A 22014-nucleotide genomic window follows, 5' to 3' on the forward strand; every position below is an offset into this window, starting at 1 on the left:
ACTCTGACTTCTTGAGTGGTGGCGGCTGGCCCCTTTTATAGAGTAACTGGAAGTGCTCCAGATGTTCCACTATCTCCTTCCTACGACACTTCCGGGTGGGCAGAGGAGGGCTCAGCCGTTCTTCTTAATCCCCCTGGTGGTTGCCACAGCCCCAGCAGGGTTGAGCTTCCCGGCTTTAAGGCACTGTAACATGCCAGGGGGGCTGCCCTCTGTCGTCCCGCGGGAGGTATTGCTCCGTCCTAGCTCCTTACCTTCTGTCATGGAGGCATACCGGCTGTCCGTTACACTACATTTTCAACAAGGATGTTAACTAGTAGGAAGGTGAATATACAATCAGTAGAGCATTCTGCCTGCATCAGGTTCAAGGCAGTAACCCACACTGGATGGGTCTTGCGGAGCACTGAATACCATGCTAGGACTTCAGATGTTCTCCTATCTCGGTTATTTTTTTCACAAACTTATATGAATGGTTCCCCTGGGCAGGAAGCTGTCATAATGGAGACAATTAAACATAATTGGCATTTGGTTCTGTTCAGCATTCTCTCAAAGCTTCGCCATGTTGTTGTTGGCAGAAAGTTTGAAAAGCCCACAGCTTTGAACGCCGACTCAGGTTGCAGCCCCTGTCTTTTGACTGTTTCTCCCAGTATGTTTTTATTCTCTCCCATCAGAATGTGACTTCTTCGCCACAGTACTCTACCTTCCTGGAGCACATTATCCCACGGTTCCTCACTTTCCTGCAGGATGGAGAAGTGCAGTTTTTGCAGGAGAAGCCGGCGCAGGTAAGGCCATGTCACATCAGGTATCTCCTTTGGTTGAGTGATTGTGATGATCAACCATCTGCTTGTTGCAATGGATGAATCGGATTCAAAGCAAAGATGGTTGGGACCCCTTTAGTTGATTCCCTGCTTGTTGTTCAGAAGAGGTTAAGCAAAATGACACCTTTTATTGGCTAACTAGAAAGATTACAAAATGCAGACTTTCAAGACAACTCATGATGACATCTTGCCTGAAGAAAAGGGGCCTGAGTTGCTTCAGAAAGCCTGCATATTGTAATCTTTCTAGTTAGCCAACAAAAGGTGTCATTTTGCGTAACTTCTCACTACATCCATAATGGTTAACACGGTATAACATCCTAGTTGTTCAGAAGAGACAGTATCAACTAGGGAATCTATTCCCGGGCTCCTGGATTCCCGGACGTTTCCCATTCCCAGGAATGAAACTGCTAGAATTCCCGGCTGAACGGGAATGGCCAAGCTCGCATATATAGCGTGTAAAAGTGTAAAAATTGATCAAGAAATAACAGAGTTATAGTTGAAAATAATGAAGTGGCACGGTTTTTTGGCCCACAGTGTAGTGTGTTGCTCATTAATTCAGTCGTCAACAGACCAGCAGCAGTCAGTCTCCCGGCTCCCACTAAGACTAAACACAGTGGACTGGGAGGTGTCTGCACTCTGCAGCTCATGAATGCCGGGACGGGGCAGAGTTCATTGACGTCTGTGCTGTTGACAGCTTTGAACAGCAACTTGAAATTGCAATGCGTCAGTCTGTTGCATCCACATTATCTGTGCCAAGAAACTTGCCATCACAGAATGATGACAAGAAACTGGATGCATCAGTAAAAGCTGAAATGGCGGTGTTTCAGAGCAACGGCAAGCACAGGCGTTGTTTAGAACAAGTGTATCAGTATCTGATGACTGTGCCGCCTACTTCAGTGGAGGCAGAGCGTGCTTTCTCAGCGGCTGGTGTACTCTGCACGAAGGTGCGCCCTCGCCTGGACTACCGCACGCTGAACACGTTGTGCTTTCTACGCTCTTATTAACGCAACTAACTAGATACATGTACTTGTATGACAACATGAACTGCTTGTAGTTAAGGTTAGTCTTTTATTGGTGTCAATATATCGCAGTAGTTTAATTAAAAATAAGTGTTGCTCGTTCTAAAACCCTTCACATGTGAGATGCCCGTGCACTGTGTCATTCCCGAATTCCCGTGGAATGACATGCGGGATTCCCGAATTCCCGGGAATGGATAAACCCATCCGGGAATGGATTCCCTAGTATCAACTGTGGTATAGCGGGTCCCCAGCTCCCATCAAAGGCCAGTTTTAAATAAATAATCACCACGCTCACGGCTTAGCGAGGGAGCGTGGTGGTTATGTGGCTGAAGCGGTTCTCAGGGCGATTCGCGATGTGGCCGTTTCTCACCTAAGTGCACAGGTGAGAGACCGCCTGCATCCGTGATTATTCCTGGGGCTGCTAATTTGCTACAGCTGCCATGCCCTCTTGATATATAGAAGCGTGAGTCGGCTAAGAAGAAAGAAAAGAGAGAACGAGAACGAACGGAGGTTGTAGGAGAAAGCAGGACGCAGGGGAGAGAGAGAGTCGGTGCGGGAGAGCGAGCGAGTGCAGGCTAGCGCTGCAGCTGTGCAGGAAGCCTGGGTGTTGGGCCGACACCCGGGTGTAGTAGTAGTGATCGCTTCCGCTGAGTGATCATGTAGCGGGAGTGACCAGTGATGAAGGGCGGATGACTCTCCGCGTAAGGCCGCGGGAGTCGGGACTTGGGATGTGGTGTCCCCAGCGTGAGAGCCCTGGTCTTTGGGGAATGCCAAGTCGCTGTTCGGTGGTGCCTACCGGAGCCAGGGATCGGTGAGGCAATCCAAACGGCAGAGTGAAGAGAAGGCCAGCTGCAGGAAGGGAGACTCCCCTATTGACGGGAGAAGTAGGGGAGCCACCAGGTAATAAGGCACCGGGCTTTGAAATGTTTTAAAGGACTGCTTCTTGCATTGTGTTTTAACCTCGATTTTTAAAGGATTGTGTTTTTTTTTTCTATTTATTAATTTTTTACCTCCACATTTTGTTTTAATGGATTATTTATTTAATGACTTTGTTTTGAAGCACTGCACTTATTTATTTGGACATTGTTTTGTTGTTGTTTTTAAATAAAAGCACTTGACACTTTTGCACCATCCCCTTGCTATGTTGTTGCCTCACTGCTTAGCTCATCGGTAACATTACCGACGGTGTCGGGTTAAGGGCTCCCGGACAGCAGACAGGAGCATGCAGCAAACCCGCATCGTCACATCAACTCAATGACAAATGGCTTTGGGTACAGAAGGCTGCCCAATACAGTGGCACCTGGGACAGACTCAAAGTCACAATGTCGGAGCAGTCAGGTTGTTCACTTCAGGATGTTGTTTCTCACTTTTGATCTTTTCACCTACCAGTATGCTCCAATCTGAAACCTCCGTTAAGGTGTTGATCTCCTGTTTGCCCTTGAGCCATCATAGACTATCAAGCTGGAGATGTCCTATTCAAGAGCAGGGTCATTTTGGTATAGTGTCCAGACTGGACTCCCTCAGTAGCTGCTGCCCAATCCACTGCCTTAAAAGTTTGAGTAGTGGCCTGCTGCTCACATTCTTACTGAATCTGCTCTAGTTTCACTGATTTTTCAGTACTGTTCTTCTTAGTGCATAGAAGACGCAACAATCTTTTGGTCTTTTAGGAAGTTAAATTTTTGCCCGATTAATAAAAAGCTGTTATAAGACTCTATTAAAGTCCTGCAGAGTAAGGGAGTGCATTTCAAATAGGTAAGCACTGTAAGTTAACACTAACCTACTTTTCTGTTGCAGCAATTAAGAAAACTGGTTCTTGAAATAATTCACCGCATCCCAACGAATGAGCATCTTCGTCCTCACACCAAGAATATTCTGTCAGTCATGTTCCGCTTCCTGGAGGTGGGTGTCTGTTAATAAAGGCTACGGGCCCTTTTCTTTTATAGCTTGTACAGCAGCATCAGGACCACCACCATTTCAATCTGCTGCACATTATCACAGATGAAAATAGCTGAAATGCGCTTTACAATAATAATAGCAACTAAACAGTTACAAAAGAGAATCCTAATGGACAGCTTAATAACAAATTATGGTAAAATACCCAAGAATTAGTTTGAAGTCATTGTGGCCACTACCATGGTGAAGAATGTGTATTAAGCTCCTTCCTTCTCTTCTTTGCAGACTGAAAGTGAGGAGAATGTCTTAATTTGTCTTCGTATCATCATTGAGCTACACAAGCAGTTTCGACCACCAATAACCCAAGAGGTGAGTTGTAAAGGATCAGATCATAAAGGAAATAGCCATTTGGAATTACCAAAGCAGATGAATCTGGTGCTGTCTTTTTCACAATCTGCTTTTGAGCAAAATGTTCAAGTTCAGAACCTTTTTCTCTTGTGATCAAACCTCAGATTGCTGTAATGTTACATCTGTCTGTAGCACTATGTGAAATAACACCAGATGGCATAAGATAAAGCAGCAAAAAACCTCTTGTGATCTCATATTGTCTGTTCCTCACATCAACATATGTTGCTGAGCTGAAAGAATCCTAAGGCATCCTCCAGAAGTCAAAAGTGATGCCATGTAGTGTCTACAACTAGAAACAGTGAATGGGGCAATGCTGCTTCATAAATTGGCAAGAATTCCTTAAGCCTCTCCTAAGATAAGCCTGACAGGCCTCTGCCTCTGCTGTCTCTTACTTTTGGTAGTTCCCTTATGACAATTAAAACACCTCATAATGCATTCTGGGTTTACATGGCTTTCTGTACTATGTAGGAGTGGGCTGTTATACGCTAAACTCAATGTAATGTGTATGAATTTTACATGTTCTTGCCTGAAATGTTGTGTTTTGATTGTGCTGTGTTTTACTTACTCTAAAGTGAGTTGTAACTTCAGTCACACTGTTGGCACCTACACTTAAAGTAGGATCCAGTGACGTGCTTTAAAGCCACGAGTTGTGTGCTTGTACTTTGAGTTATGATCCTGTAGTTTAGCAAGTGAAAGAATTGAACAGCCTAACTATAAAACATTATATTATGGTAGTAATCGTCTGTTTTTCAATTTTCCTGCTTTATAGTTTTGACTCTGTTGCCCCTTTTATTGTGAACTAGCTGTACCCCGTGGCTGCGCCCACATTGTAACGAAACAGGACAAACTTCAAAAATCAATAAATGTGATGATAATGTCTGCTAAACAAACAGGTATTGCTAGCTAAGTGGAGGCGAGGTGCACGCCAACACGTGGCGAGACGTAGACCAACTCGAACAGAGGTTGGCGAGTGAATGAAGAAGGCCCCGCCCCCCCTGCTTTAGGCCTACAGCCACTCTGTTGGATTTGCATAAATAAATCGGTACTGCAAGCGAACTCTGGTATTTAGCGTGATGAGAGAAGTCGCAAAATCAACCAGAAAGTTCAAGCAAATTATAGAAAATAACCAGATATAAATCCGTTAAGTAATTCTCTCGTGAAAAGTGGACAGACATACAGACACAACGCGCTTGGACCACAAAAATTTTTACAACTGTTTCTTAGCGAGCACCTATGGGCCAAAGGTAACCTACATTCCAAATTTCAAGTCCCAAGACCTTATGGTTCGGGAGATTTTGTGATGAGTGAGTCAGTGTTATTTGGCTTTTATATTATATATACCAGTAACGTCACACTGCATGATAACGTGCAGTGAATACCTTTGACTTGAGCATTCCTAGTTTTCCTCCTCTCTCTCTGTACGTTTAGCATTCTTTTGCTCAGAGGTTGATGTGCTTGCTGCTTCCTGAGCGACTCTTCTTTTCTCCACCCTAGCGGCCTGCTTCATTTCTTCTTCCGTCAGCATCTTTTCGCGTTACAACTGATTAAGTCAGTGTTTGTGTTGCAATTACTTAGTACGTTTTCTTTAATTTTTCACTTAAGCTGGCACTTAAGTCTTCAATCTGCCTCAAGAATGATTTAAGATATGAAGAGGTAGGGGAAGTGACGGCGAAGGTGGTAGTGATGAGAACGGCGCCCGTACACATGTGCCGCACGGCTGCCCTGCTGGCCACTGCCGAGAGTTGATTCTACAATAAAATAAAAATAAAAAGAGGAATAACCTTGGAGGTCAATCATCACCCCGAAAGCGGATAGTAGATGTCACGTAGTATATGTGTACCAAATTTCAGGTCAATAGGTCAAACAGTTTGTGAGGTACAGGTGGTTTAAAATCCTGGACAGACAAATGAACAGCCATGGTAGCGTATTAAATATATTTATATATATATATATATGACTAGCCATCCCCCACGGCTTCACCTGCGTATTAGTGAAACAGCACAGTGAGGAGAGTCCTGTCCAGCTCTCTACTCCTGACGTTACTCTTCCCCCTCCCCTCGGCCCGCAGCCTCTGTCTTGGATTAGTGCGAATAAATCACTCCTGCAAGCGAACTATGATTCTTAGCGCAATGAGAGAAGTCGCAAAATCAACCAGAATGTTCAAGCAAATTATGGAAAATTAAAATCTAAATCTGTTAAGTAGTTCCCTCGTTTGATAACTAAGCGGAGTTGAGGTTACGCCCCGAGACAGACGTGTGAGTGAGGAAGGCCCCACCCCCCTACCTGCAGTCCGACGAGTCTCTCTTGGATTCGCGCTAATAAATCGGTAATGCAAGTGAACTATGATACTTAGTGCAATGAGAGAAGTCGCAAAATCAACTGAGTGTTCAAGCAAATTATAGAAACAAACCTGATCTAAGTCCGTTAAGTAGTTCTCTCGTGAAAAGCGAACAGACATACAAACGGGTCTAAAAAAACTATATGAAATTTCGTGCTTGGACTATGAAATTTTTAAAACCGTTTCTTAGCGAGCACCTATGGGCCAAGGGTAACCTACATTCCAAATTTCAAGTCCCAAGTCCTCATGGTTTGGGAGATTTCGTGATGCGTGAGTCAGTGGTTTTTGGCTTTTATATACTGTACAGTAATCCCTCCTCCATCGCGGGGGTTGCGTTCCAGAGCCACCCGCGAAATAAGAAAATCTGCAAAGTAGAAACCATATGTTTATATGGTTATTTTTATATTGTCATGCTTGGGTCACAGATTTGCACAGAAACACAGGAGGGTTGTAGAGAGACAGGAACGTTATTCAAACACTGCAAACAAACATTTGTCTCTTTTTCAAAAGTTTAAACTGTGCTCCATGACAAGACAGAGATGACAGTTCCGTCTCACAATTAAAAGAATGCAAACATATCTTCCTCTTCAAAGGAGTGCGTGTCAGGAGCAGTGACTGTCACAGAGAGAGAGAGAAAAGCAAACAAATCAATAGGGCTGTTTGGCTTTTAAGTATGCGAAGCACCGTGGCACAAAGCTGTTGAAGGCGGCAGCTCACACCCCCTCCGTCAGGAGCAGAGAAGAGAGAGAGAGAAAAACAAACAATCAAAAATCAATACGTGCCCTTCGAGCTTTTAAGTATGCGAAGCACCGTGCAGCATGTCGTTTCAGGAAGCAGCTGCACAAAAGATAGCAACGTGAAGATAATCTTTCAGCATTTTTAGACGAGCGTCCGTATCGTCTAGGTGTGCGAACAGCCCCCCTGCTCAATCCCCCTACGTCAGGATCAGAGAAAGTCAGCGCAAGAGAAGTCAAGTCAAGTCAACTTTATTTATAAAGCACTTTACATACAACAGCCGCTGACCAAAGTGCTGTAGAAAGAGAAAAGTAAGCTGGGTAGCTTCTCAGCCATCTGCCAATAGCGTCCCTTGTATGAAATGAACTGGGCAAACCAACTGAGGAAGCATGTACCAGAAATTAAAAGACCCATTGTCCGCAGAAATCCGCGAACCAGCAAAAAATCTGCGATATATATTTAAATATGCTTACATATAAAATCCGCGATGGAGTGAAGCAGCGAAAGGTGAAGCGCGATATAGCGAGGGATTATTGTATATAGATTGCTCTCATTTAATGTAGGTATATAGGTAGTGTGACCACAAGGGGGCACCAGTGAGCATCAAACCACAGACACAGTAATACAGCACACGTTTACAGGAATAACATAAAGGGTTTTATTCACACAATGCGCTTTTCCAAATTCACCTCTTCATAAACCAGTTGCACAAGCACAATGAATTCCCCCAATTAAAACAGTCAACCAATAAATCTTCCTCCTTACGACCACCATTGAGTGTTGCCTGTTGCCTCCCCATTCCGATTCCCGCTGGCCCACCTTTTATATCATTCCGGCTGGGCACAAAACTATTTCTGTGCCCCGCTGGCCACTTTGCTTGTGTCATCGTCCTGGCCTCCTGTCCTGGTAACGACTTATTCTCCCTTCCAGCCAGGATGTCCATTCTCCTCCTACAATAGATACTTTATTTGTTCCCTGGGGGAGGAATTAAAACTTTACAGAAGCTCAAAAGAGGCTTAAAGTATTCCTGCTGCCATCCGGAAAATTACGCCCACAGAATGCACCTTTTAGATCCTGCCTGTAATGGGTCTCATTAAGACCTTGGAGATCCCGTTGTACTCAAAGGGGTTGTTTCTAAACTTTCACAACTGCAGTCAGACTTCACAAAAAGCCCCACAGCTACATTTAAGGAGAGTAAAGAAGCCTACACAATACCCAAACAACTGTGCAATTACTACCTGGGGGACGTGGCATCAGGTTTTAGATTTTTGAACTGCGCTTTGCTTTTTTTTTTCCACATCATGCCTCAACTGGATTTTTCTTTATTTAACAGATTCATCATTTCCTGGAATTTGTGAAACAGATTTACAAGGAGCTGCCCAAAGTTGTGGTATGTACCTCGTTTTTGGCACCCGTCATGTAAATTTACAAACACTTTATGCATCCACCATCTTCTGTTGGTGTGCTTGATGGATGAGCCTGTTGAAGTCATCCTAGACTGTGCTGTATACAAGTGTGACACTGACAGATAAACTGTCACCATTGTGAGACTTTATTGTAAGTGTATTTTAGGTTGGAACAATCAGATTTTTGCTAAGTGTGCATCAACTTTTCAGAAAGCCTTGCCTCCTTGGACATATGGCATATAGAGGGAATATTAAACGGAAGCAAAATGATGAAAATGGCTAACTTTAGTCCCACCGAAGGGGTGTGTGTGTATGTGTGGCGTGCTTGATTCAGGTAGGTATGTGTGAATGTCTAGTTGCATTTTAAGTGCATCCCTCACAAGTGGGCAATGAAAGCAAAACTGATAAGATCTGATTGCTTCTGTTGACTATTATTGTCACACATAAATGGGAAAATTTACAACATTCTTCTATTGATGGCCTAAATTCAATTTATTAATTTCTTGTACAAAGTTATCCATAATGTGTTGAGTTGTACCAGCATACTAAAATGGTGCTTTTAACTCTCTCTTTTTAATTTAGAACCGGTATTTTGAGAACCCGCAAGTCATACCTGAGAACACCGTGCCGTCACCGGAAATGGTCGGGATGATCACATCAGTGGTGGTGAAGACAAACCCCGAGCGTGAGGACAGTGAGACACGCACAGTAAGCAAAAGAACACCCTGCTGCTCTGACACAGCAGAGGCCATGCTGAGTGATGCTTTTTGTGCTTCCCACTGTGGCCAAACTGTCGTCTTCTGTTCATTACTCACTTATCTTCAGTTGACATTTTGTGACATTTTGTTCTTGAAACTGACCCATTCCGTACCCTGCCAGGCCTCATGCCATTTGTTTTTTGTTGAATTTCGGTATTGTACGCTCTACTATTATGACACTTCAGTTCACCTTTTGTAATATTCTAAATTTGGGGACCTGCTTTTTAACGTGAGGAGGTGTTTTTCTTCTTGAATATGAAGCTGAAAGACCCCGACTATACGCCCGTTTGAAAATACACTTACATTTATTTTTTTTCACATCTTCTTGCCTCCTCCAATCTCGCACCAGTTTCTCAGACACATCGAATTTTGTTGCAGCAGCGCAATTACCAATTTCTTTTGTTACTTCAACGACTTTTAATTTAAAACCAGCTTCACATTTTCTTCTGATCGAACACTCCATCGTAGATAAGGGACGCTCTTTCGATGAAGGTGAATGAGGGTGTGAGATACAAAAAACACAAATCGGTGCAAACATCGCTTTTGGGGTATTACCGTGTGGTCACGTAGGCACAATACATAGAAAAAAAAGATTGTGTACTCCGTGGTTACTCTCTCAGGGATGGCGGCGTTAGCATATCATAGTTTCTTGGACCAATAGCGCAAGTTTTCCACATTCCACTTGTACGACAGACATTATAAATTACCAGAAATTATACAGTAAAATCAAGTCCAACTTAAACGTATTTATTTAAAGATCTTTGGTAAAAAGCCAGATTTCCCCTTGGGCACAAATAAAGTTCTGTCTTGTCTGTGTATCCTGGAGCTGGAGAGTGGTGACATGTTGGGCAGACATGCAAGCAAGAATTTCATTCCATTCTGTGCACCCGACAACATGACGATGACTACTACTACGTTTCATTTCGTCATTTCATGACTCTATTGAGAATGTGTTGCTGTTAAACTCTTTATTGCATATTTGTTTGCATTATATTGCTTTAGACCTCCCCCAGCATCACCAATCGTCTTTGGGGGGAATAGTGAAAGCTTTAGATTTGTCAAAAAACTTCGATCTCCGGTTTTTGATGGATCTCGATGTTTTAGGGTCCTCCTGATACTGAAAACATCGTTATCTCGATGATGGATATGTGTGTTTTTGTATCACTGCTTCTTGAGGACGGTCTGGAGCTAAAACGGTTGGACAGAAAAATACCAAACTCGAAACGTAAGCCTGTTATGAGATGACGATGTGCTGATTAGTTTTTGAACCAAGTTATGCAAGACAAAGAGGAACCCTCCGATACTGTAATTTTGCATTTAAGTGATTCTTCTTGTCAATTGCTATTGTAATGACCTATTTTATGATCAGAAGGATTGGCCTCAGAGCGGTAAATAATTACTGAAATGTTACAGTTTGGTTCCGGGGGCACAAAGCCTACCGATGTTCGCGTCCGAATTTTTTTTACTGTTGTCTTAATCATCAGGCTTTTTTAAGTCAAGGAAACTGTGCAAATACAGTGGTGTGAAAAACTATTTGCCCCCTTCCTAATTTCTTATTCTTTTGCATGTTTGTCACACAAAATGTTTCTGATCATCAAACACATTTAACCATTAGTCAAATATAACACAAGTAAACACAAAATGCAGTTTTTAAATGATGGTGTTTATTATTTAGGGAGAAAAAAAATCCAAACCTACATGGCCCTGTGTGAAAAAGTAATTGCCCCCTTGTTAAAAAATAACCTAACTGTGGTGTATCACACCTGAGTTCAATTTCCGTAGCCACCCCCAGGCCTGATTACTGCCACACCTGTTTCAATCAAGAAATCACTTAAATAGGAGCTGCCTGACACAGAGAAGTAGACCAAAAGCACCTCAAAAGCTAGACATCATGCCAAGATCCAAAGAAATTCAGGAACAAATGAGAACAGAAGTAATTGAGATCTATCAGTCTGGTAAAGGTTATAAAGCCATTTCTAAAGCTTTGGGACTCCAGCGAACCACAGTGAGAGCCATTATCCACAAATGGCAAAAACATGGAACAGTGGTGAACCTTCCCAGGAGTGGCCGGCCGACCAAAATTACCCCAAGAGCGCAGAGACGACTCATCCGAGAGGTCACAAAAGACCCCAGGACAACGTCTAAGGAACTGCAGGCCTCACTTGCCTCAATTAAGGTCAGTGTTCACGACTCCACCATAAGAAAGAGACTGGGCAAAAACGGCCTGCATGGCAGATTTCCAAGACGCAAACCACTGTTAAGCAAAAAGAACATTAGGGCTCGTCTCAATTTTGCTAAGAAACATCTCAATGATTGCCAAGACTTTTGGGAAAATACCTTGTGGACTGATGAGACAAAAGTTGAACTTTTTGGAAGGCAAATGTCCCATTACATCTGGCGTAAAAGGAACACAGCATTTCAGAAAAAGAACATCATACCAACAGTAAAATATGGTGGTGGTAGTGTGATGGTCTGGGGTTGTTTTGCTGCTTCAGGACCTGGAAGGCTTGCTGTGATAGATGGAACCATGAATTCTACTGTCTACCAAAAAATCCTGAAGGAGAATGTCCGGCCATCTGTTCGTCAACTCAAGCTGAAGCGATCTTGGGTGCTGCAACAGGACAATGACCCAAAACACACCAGCAAATCCACCTCTGAATGGCTGAAGAAAAACAAAATGAAGACTTTGGAGTGGCCTAGTCAAAGTCCTGACCTGAATCCAATTGAGATGCTATGGCATGCTAGAAAACCCTCAAATAAAGCTGAATTACAACAATTTTGCAAAGATGAGTGGGCCAAAATTCCTCCAGAGCGCTGTAAAAGACTCATTACAAGTTATCGCAAACGCTTGATTGCAGTTATTGCTGCTAAGGGTGGCCCAACCAGTTATTAGGTTCAGGGGGCAATTACTTTTTCACACAGGGCCATGTAGGTTTGGATTTTTTTTTCTCCCTAAATAATAAAAACCACCATTTACAAACTGCATTTTGTGTTTACTTGTGGTATATTTGACTAATTGTTAAATGTGTTTGATGATCAGAAACATTTTGTGTGACAAACATGCAAAAGAATAAGAAATCAGGAAGGGGGCAAATAGTTTTTCACACCACTGTAGGAATTTAAAAAAATCACAAAATGATGCATATGCCTCAGTTTAATGCCCAATATTTTTTTCCTTTTCCTCAGAGATTTCAGTAAAATTTTACCTTCCCTTTTCAGCATACAATAATTCCAAGAGGCTCATTGTCCCTGAAAGTGTTGGCTGAACTTCCCATCATAGTTGTTTTGATGTATCAGGTAAGTGCTTTTCAAATTGCACGTTGCATTTTTGTTGAAGGGGCTTCCACCCATCTGTTAAGACTTTGTTTACACACATCCTCCGAAAGAAAGCAGACGAGATGTTTAATATCATGGCATTAGAGATGTCACTTCAAATGTGAGGTACTTTGGGGATGGCCTGAGAAGTAACTTCTGTATCTGAATTACTTATTTTTTTCTCTTCTCTAGCTCTACAAATTAAACATCCACAATGTTGTCGCAGAGTTTGTGCCTCTGATCATGAACACTATAATGCTGCAAGTGTCCTCACAGGCACGGTAAGGACCCCCTACCACCAGAGGTCACTGCAGTGACAATAAAAAATCGGGAGTGGTCTCCCTTAGACTTTCTCCTATACTCAGATATGGGGATGGATATTTGAGGAGTAAACCACAAGATAATGATTATATTTTTATATTATGTACATTAAAGAACCATCAACAACAAATCAAATTAATAACATATTGAACAATTAATATAAAAGTAAAGTTCAAAATTGGACTCTGCAACTGCATGAATAAAAGGTAAAGTTCCATTTCTGGTTAGTAGAAATAGCCCAAAAGTTGATAGAAATCGACGTTTTGTACCTAATACCGTATTTACGCGTGTACCACGTGCACATTTTTTCCCAAAAATTAGCATTAGAAAATCAGGTGTGCGTTATACACGAGGAAATTTTTTTCTGTAATGTATACTTCTTCTGCTTGGGCTCGCTCGTTCGCTCGTGTGCTCTCTCTCTCTTTCTCTCTCGCTCGTCATGCAACAAAAACAAAAGTGCATTTCGCGGAAAACATGCCCTAAACGCTTCCTATACAATCAAAACGCGCGTCGTATGCGGGGCAAATTTTTTTTGTGATTTTCTTTGTAAAAATTAGGGTACGCGTCTTACACGAGGGCGCGTGGTACACGAGTAAATACGGTACTTGTATGCAAAATTTGGTTGACCTAAATGAAAGCGTACTCAAGTTACTATGTTTACATATACATACAACGACATAATTCCAGAAATGGTATTTTCGGATTCAGGGAGGTCTAAAACATCAAGATCCATCAAAATCTCGAAATGGAATTTTTGGAGGATTCCAATCTTCTTCTCCTTCTTCTTTCGACTGCTCCTGTTAGGAGTTGCCACAGCGGATCATCTTCTTCCATATCTTCCTGTGCTCTATATCTTGTTCTGTTATACCCATCACCTGCATGTCCTCTCTCACCACACATCCATAAACCTTCTCTTAGACCTTCCTCTTCTCCTCTTCCCTGGCAGCTCTATCCTTAGCATCCTTCTCCCAATATACCCAGCATCTCTCCTCTGCACATGTCCACACCAACACAATCTCACCTCTCTGACTTTGTCTCTCTACCATCCAACCTGAGCCGACCCTCTGATATCCTCATTTCTAATCCTGTCCATCCTCGTCACACCCAATGCAAATCTTAGCATCTTTAACTCTGCTACCTCTAGCTCTGTGTCCTGCTTTCTGGTCAGTGCCACCGTCTCCAGCCCGTATAACATAGCTGGTCTCACTATGGTCCCGTAGACCTTCCCTTTCACTCTTTCTGATACCCGTCTGTCACAGATCACTCCTGACACTCTTCTTCAAACACTCCACCCTGCCTGCACTCTCTTCTTCACCTCTCTTCCACAATCCCCATTACTCTGTACTGCTGATCCCAAGTATTTAAACTCCTCCAGCTTCGCCAAGTCTACTCCCTGCATCCTCACCATTCCACTGACCTTCCTCTCATTCACACACATGTATTCTGTCGTGGTGGTCTTACTGACCTTCACTCCTGTCCTCTCTAAAGCACATCTCCACCTCAATACTTTCCCTATACTTTATATATGATAAAATCAGGGAGGTCTAAAATATCTATTTATCAAAATATTGACATCGAATCTCTGGACGATTACAATACTTTCCCCATACTTTGTATATGAGAACGTAAAAAGACTTTTAAGCTCCTTTAGCTGAGATGTGAGAACAGAGGATTTCCAAAATAAAACATTGCTTAACCAGTGCTATATTTGTGTTGCGTTTTTATCAGGCTCATTATGCCAGAACCTGTCTAATTTATTGTTTTTAATTTTTTATTTCTTTCAGGCAGCATAAATTATACAACAAGGAGCTGTATGCCGACTTCATTGCAGCACAGATTAAAACGCTATCCTTCCTTGCATACATAATCAGGATTTATCAAGTGAGTTTCTCATTTGTATTAGTTTTGGAAAAGAAACCCCACTCTATGGATAATTTGGTTTTAGATGTTGTGAGTGGACATATTAGACTGCAGGTTTCTTGTCTTGGGGAGTGTGAAGATCTGCTCAGCAGTGCCACACGTTGTCTTGCAAATGACATATTCTCATCCTTCTCTTCTTATTCAAGTGCAATGTTTCAGGCCCACCCAGGCCTTTAAAATGTGTGTGTTAAGGGTTACCATGTCCGGGTACTCTCCCTCGTCTCCGCAGGACTTGGTGGCAAAATACTCACAGCAGATGGTGAAGGGAATGCTGCAGCTGTTGTCAAACTGCCCCTCGGAGACTGCCCACTTGCGGAAGGAACTCCTCATCGCAGCCAAGCACATCCTGACCACCGACCTGCGCAGCCGTACGTAACCGATTATCTCAACTGCTGTTTTATTGAGGGCATTTGAGGGTGGGATTGGACAGTTCTGCCTCAGAGATACATGGTTGGTAGCCCTGGTTATATATAGGTGAATGGATGGGTAGACCGTATAGTACTTTATTTGTTTCAAGAGGGCAGTTTCGCTTTTGGCAGAACCTCAAGAAGTGTTGAAACAAACAACAACGACCCCTCTCAAACACACACACACAAATTACATAGCAGAAGAAAAATGTCTGACTTGGCTAAAGATAAGAGAACAGTCCCAGTGAGTCACTGTAAAGACGTACCACCACAAGTATGAAGGAACCCCAGTAGCTTTCTTGACATGCTTCTTTTAAATGATTTGTTGCCTGCAAGTCCTCCATGCTGCTGTGTCAGAGAGGTATGTGCAACGTTGTTCATAACGGCCATCAGTTTTGTCTTTATCCTCCTTTGCTGCTGCATCCAATAATGGGGCCTGCCTTCTTTAGTAGCTTGTTGATTTGGTGGACCTCTCTTGAAGTGATGATATCACATTCTTTATTGCACTCATTTTGTTGTGCAGTAGCTAATAGGCCTCACGTGCCTGTGCATTTGCTGTGCTTGAGTAGTCCGTTAATCTGTTCCTTTTAGAAAAAGAATAATTGGGTCACCACTTCACTTAAGACTGATATCCACTTCTACGTCGAGCCTACAGCGTAACCTGATGCGCACCTCCTCAAAATGTGACTACGCCTCGCGTCAATGCAAAACTTATGCCGACCCCCTACGACTCTGATTGGCCAGTCTGGTAACTACATATTTCCTGAAGCGTGTTCCTGCTCATCTTCCAGTTTGGGGAAAAAACGTCAAGGACAAATACATTCATTTACAGTAGCAAATGTGCAGCAAGGGAAGCGATGATTATGGAGGGCAAAAACTGCCTGCGTTTTTATGGATCATTTGCTGTTCTTGCTTGCTAAAAACACCGGCAACAAGTGTTTAGGCATGTGGCTGCGGTGCTGTGAGGTGCGACACAAAAGCGTAAACCGTTTTTGACAGTGTAGCCTAAGCGTATAGCTATAGCACAGCCTGGCACAGAAGTACAAAATCGGCCTGTATGATCTGCGCCTTATGTTTTTGAGAGCGGGCCGTGTGGTCAAATAACACTTGAGCTTTGCAACGGCATTGTTAAGACATTTATCCTGCATCCATTTATGTGAAAGTGCCACTTAAGGCTTAATGCTTCTGCAATGAGTAAATATTATGTTAGCTTTCAAACCTCCTTTAAGTATCCTTTCATGTGCTAATATATTCTAAAATTCATTTCACACGATTGGGACAGAAGTGGTCCAGGACTGTTAAGATTTGACATAATGGGACATTTCTAAGTGCACTACAGAATATAAAGTTCACCATCAAAGAAGTGGCTGACATCTGAATGCTCAATACATGTGGTGGTATGTTTTCTGAAAACGTGCGTTTTTATCTCTTTCTTAAGCATTGCCATCATTGGCAGTGATCACACATAATTTTGAATTTGCGTACACACCATGTCAGACTGTCAGTCAGTCATTCTCCAACCCGCTGTATCCTAACACAGGGTCACGGGGGTCTGCTGGAGCCAATCCCACCCACCAAGCATACACTAGGGACAATTTAGGATCGCCAATGCACCTAACCTGCATGTCTTTGGACCGTGCCACATTAAAAAAAAAATTAATAAGTGCCCAGCAAAAAAAAAAAAAACTGCCTTTTTAAAGAGTAGCTGCCTTGACTTAACTGCTTTGTGTGTTTGCCTGTTCATCAAGTCCCCTGGACGGGCTCAGAGTTGTACACAAATGATGTAAAGTGGGATGTTGGTACTTATTAGTGAAGTCCATCCATCCATTATCCAACCCACCATATCCTAACTACAGGGTCACGGGGGTCTGCTGGAGCCAATCCCAGCCAACACAGGGCGCAAGGCAGGAAACAAACCCTGGGCAGGGTGCCAGCCCACTGAAGGGCACACACACCCACACACACTAGGAACAATTTAGGATCACCAATGCACCTATCCTGCATGTCTTTGGACTGTGGGAGGAAACCCACGCAGACACGGGGACAACATGCAAACTCCACGCAGGGAGGACCCAAGAAGCGAACCCGGGTCTCCTAACTGCGAGGCAGCAGCGCTACCCATTGCGCCACCGTGCCGCCTTATTAGTGAAATCCTTGTGTGATAATGATGCCAGTTTTTTTTTTTTTTTGCTGTATTTTGATAAAATGTAATCTGCATGTGACTGATTTTACAGTGTACTATGATATTAGTGTTGCCAATATCGGACCTATGATTGATGCTGATTTATATATGAAGTTTTATCAATACAAATTTGAGAAATTGCATTTCGAAATCTTTAATAAAGGTATCATTAGTGGCAGTTAATTTAGTTTTATGTGGGAAATTCCCTGCAAATAACCAGAAGTTCTATGCCTAACAAATCAGTGACAATGCTGAGTATTTCTATTCTTTCATTTTAGTGACGTTTGCATGTCAGCACCACCATGTAAACACCAAGACTGTAACAAAATGCGTCTTAGGATCTGTCCACACTACTATGTTTTTAGTGTTTAAAAAAAAATAAAAAAATCTTTGTCCACACAGTCATCTTCACATCATTTATGTAACGGGGAGACAGTTGGAAATTTATTAAGGGTAAATTTTGCACAAACATTAGGAAGTTTTTCTTTACACAAAGAACAATAGACACTTGGAATAAGGTACCAAGTCGTGTGGTAGACAGTAAGGGCTCTTTTATACTTCACGCTCAGAATGCGTACGCGCCCGCATCATGGCCGCCACGCGTTCTGAGCGTTCATTTGATGCGTCCACTGAGCAGGTCCTCAGAAATTAACGCGACGCGTGCGCGAGTTGCAGTACCAGCAAAAAGTCGGGGGGGGCACAGTGTGCTAAAAGTTGGAATGTGACGTCAGAATCTCTGTTTACTATCTACATGTGACAGAAAGCCGCTTTGCGGATCCTACGAGATCGGTGTGTGCGCTTCGATATTTTATAAATGGTTCGATGTGGTGAAGCAAAATGCCGACATACAGATGTATTCACGGTGCTTTTATATTCATGAGTCGCATATTCCCGATCGTAATGACACGATATGTTTTAAAATTCTCACATACCGTCTTCTGTGCTATCTTTTTTCCTAGGGCTTCCTCTGCTCCTGACAACAGCGAATCGCTCGCAATAGATCGCCACACTGCGCACATTAAATGTATGATATTCCAACTCTCTGCACATTTAGAATCCTTAGATTTATACTTGATATCACTTTCATAATGAAAAGCATTGAAGTATGTATATTACATTTTACAGATAAATCAGTAATTTCATTTAAATAATGAATACTGTTAATAATTACACACATGGGGTGACACAGTGGCGGAGCGGTAGCGCTGCTGTCTTGCAGGGAGTCACGTCGCTGATATTCCCTGCCTGGAGTTCACATGTTTTCCTGCTGGGTTTCCTCAGTGTGCTCCAGTTTCCTTCCAAAGATATGCAGATTTGGGGATTTGGTGCCGCTAAAATGACACCCATGTATATGTGTGCTTGTATTCACCTCGCGATGAGCCGAGGCATCGTCCAGGGATTGTTTCTCACTCGTGCCCAATGCTTGCTGGAATGGACACATCCCTGGATTTAATCAATAAACATCCTTTTCAGAGATATTGCGTTATGGTGTCATCGGAATTTAATGGGTGTTATAGGCCATTCACAACACAGAGAACCCGAACATGTTCTCACCATGATAATATCTCGCACTGCTACCTGGCGGATTCCTCCAGATTTACGTAAAGTACGCGCGCAAGTATAAACACTTCAACGCTTGCGTAGCTGGAGCGTCTGCTGCAACATGCGTCTTGTTGCGTGAAGTATAACTCCGGCCTAAGACTTTAGGGACTTTCAAAACTCGACTTGATGTTTTTTTGGAAGAAATAAGTGGATAGGAGTGGCGAGCTTTGTTGGGCTGAATGGCCTGTTCTCGTCTAGAGTGTTCTAATGTTTTAATGTAAGTTTCTCCATCCACACTAATTGACCAAAAACGCTATGACATAAACCTTCGACTACACTGTGCAAGTTCACGTCAGCAGAAAAAAAATCTTGAAAGGATGGTTACACTATCAGGCATGTGATTTACCACCAGACTGTAATGACCGTTAAATTATTTGCCTTTTTATGTTACGTATGTACAATATGTATGCACGCATCATTCAGACTTTACAAGATACAAACGGGTGAGCAACACAACAAGCGCCATGGAAAGCAACTCCTCTGTGTCCCCTATATTCGAATATGGTTTTCACCTGTGGAGGGTGGCCATTCAGGGAATGAGATGTTGTACTGAGCAGAATCCAATCAGGTAAGGGCTACACGATCAGCAAAAGCCAATCATAGAGCGCGAGTAGAGCCTGCTTTTTCACACCTTGACGTTTTCAACTGTCCTCACTGCCACACTGAGCCGATTCGTCCGAGCGTTTTCAAAAGGGGATTGAAAATGCTGGGGATGTGTGGGTGAAAGCCTACAACGGACACTGAATCTGGTAGTGTGGATGTGGCCTGTAAGTGTTTTGCTTTTGAACAGAGTAGACGCACGGGCGTCGAACTCCAGTCCTGGAGGGCCGCAGTGGCTGCAGGTTTTCATTCTAACCATCTTCTTCATTAGTGACCAGTTTTTGTTGCTAATTAACTTCCTTTGCCTTAGTTTTAATTCACTTGACTCGAGCCCCATAGTTGTTTCTTTCTCCTTAATTAGCAGCCAAACAATAATGAGACACAAAACAAGCCGCCTCATGATCAGCTCACCTGTGCCCATCACACAATATCTGAAAATAAAGAATGGTGAAGGTCTCAGTAAGGTTAATCTCACAGGTCACCAAAATATTTTGACAGTCAACAGTTTTGGAATTGTCTGCTGTGTGAGAATGAGAGCAGCAACAAGCCATGGAATTAAATAACGGCTTTAATTAACAGCAAGAATCAGTTTCTCATTAAGAGATTAGTTGGAGTTTGAAATTCCAATTTAGCTGGTCATCTGTTGGCTCGTTTGACGTTTCATTTCTGTTTGGCAGTCATTTAATGAAGAAAAGAATTAATACAGAGGACTGAACCCTTACAAACAGGGCTATTAAAACGAAGGAAAAGGAAGTTAATTATCAGTGAAACCTGGTCACTGGTTAGAATGAAAACCTGCAGGCACTGCGGCCCTCCAGGCCTGGAGTTCGACACCCCTGAGTGTAAATAATGTTATTTTGATGTTTTCTATGCATTTATTTAAAGTGTTGGTAACACTGGTAATTTCTATTACAGAATTTATTCCATGCATGGATAAGCTGTTTGATGAGTCCATTCTCATAGGCCAGGGGTACACAGCCCGGGAGACTTTAAGGTAAGACGGCCCTCCTTGCTTTCACCTTGTGCCCGATATATCTTACACGAGGGGTTATTAACTTTTCAGTGTTTTAACTGTAATCTTTCCGTTACTTCAGTTCTTGGCTAAAACCAGCTTTGTTCTAAGTTGAAAATGTTTCTAGCAGATGGTTGATCAGTTTTTCTGAACTGCCCCCCTCCCTCAGCACTTTGCATCTAAAGGGTGTTTAAGTATGGATACAAATACAAAAACCCAAGGATCCTGATCCTCCAGGAAATTCACTTACTAAAGGGTCTTACCTCTTGGCATAACAGGATAGAATGGTAGGCAATACGGTGGAACCTCGGTTTGCGAGTAACTTGGTTTACGAGTGTTTTGCAAGACAAGCTAAACTTTTAATAAATTTTGATAAACGAGCGAGGTCTTGCAATACGAGTAGTCCGTATGCGCTTTGTCTGCTGGGCGTCATGTGATCACAACTGAGCTGATGGTTCTTCTCTCTCTCTCTCTCGCTGCAGGATTGTGGGCAATCGTCTCCTATTCTCCGTCTGAGTCGGCATGCCTCACTCATATAGTCAACATCCGTACGAGCGTATACTGTTTACTACAGCATTGTGACTGTGTGTGTGTGTGTGCTGTGACGTGCGAGTCCCCGTCTTGCACCCCAAAACACGAAGCTGAGTCTCAGTACTTTAGCGACGCCAGCTTTATTCAGCTTGAAACAGCAACAGCGTGGTTATTTATTGTAGCGGGATCTGCCACTCTCCTATAAACAGACACAGCAGTGAGGCAGGGCCGTGGCCAAGTAGTACTATGCCCTGCGTATTTATAATGTTCCTTGTTTCTTGTATCACCCTTCGATGGCAGGCGCTTATAGCATGTCCGCGATCTTTTCGGATTCTCTTTTACGGCGAACTGCTACAGCGCTGGGAGACTGTGATTGCTTTGGGACGCTCTTCCGCGTGTTGTCCCGTTGGGTGGAATCTCACAAGAGTTTAGAAACTCACTCACAACAGCCATGATTCTTTTCAAAGGTAAAGTGCAAGTTAATTTGTTTTATGTATTTTTACTTTCTATTTTGTATTAATCATTTTTATATGAATAGTTTTGGGTTGTGGAATGAATCACCTGAGTTTCCATTATTTCTTATGGGGAAATTCACTTTTATTATACGAGTGCTTTGGACTGCGAGCACGTTTCCGGAACGAATTATGCTCACAAAACGAGGTTCCACTGTATTTCGATATTTAGCAATGGCCTCTCACCACTGCTGATTAAATATTTGAGCAACTTGGCTGATTCTCTTGTTCCCTTACAAA

The 22014-nt window shown here is 42.8% G+C and overlaps 1 protein-coding gene across 4 annotated transcripts in view; it reads left to right on the plus strand.

Moving 5' to 3' along the window:
* Window positions 1-22014, plus strand: part of trrap (transformation/transcription domain-associated protein) — a 227557-nt gene that overhangs the window by 18468 nt on the left and 187075 nt on the right. For all 4 annotated transcript variants that reach the window (XM_051933670.1, XM_051933671.1, XM_051933672.1 and 1 more), the window contains exons 4-13: window positions 669-779; window positions 3629-3733; window positions 4013-4096; window positions 8542-8598; window positions 9197-9322; window positions 12592-12669; window positions 12880-12968; window positions 14793-14889; window positions 15158-15296; window positions 20635-20713. In XM_051933670.1, the coding sequence (XP_051789630.1) occupies window positions 669-779; window positions 3629-3733; window positions 4013-4096; window positions 8542-8598; window positions 9197-9322; window positions 12592-12669; window positions 12880-12968; window positions 14793-14889; window positions 15158-15296; window positions 20635-20713 (965 nt within the window). The remainder of the gene's footprint in view (window positions 1-668; window positions 780-3628; window positions 3734-4012; window positions 4097-8541; window positions 8599-9196; window positions 9323-12591; window positions 12670-12879; window positions 12969-14792; window positions 14890-15157; window positions 15297-20634; window positions 20714-22014) is intronic.

Source organism: Erpetoichthys calabaricus, chromosome 11 (assembly GCF_900747795.2).
Source record: "Erpetoichthys calabaricus chromosome 11, fErpCal1.3, whole genome shotgun sequence".
NCBI classification, from domain to species: Eukaryota; Metazoa; Chordata; class Cladistia; order Polypteriformes; family Polypteridae; genus Erpetoichthys; species Erpetoichthys calabaricus.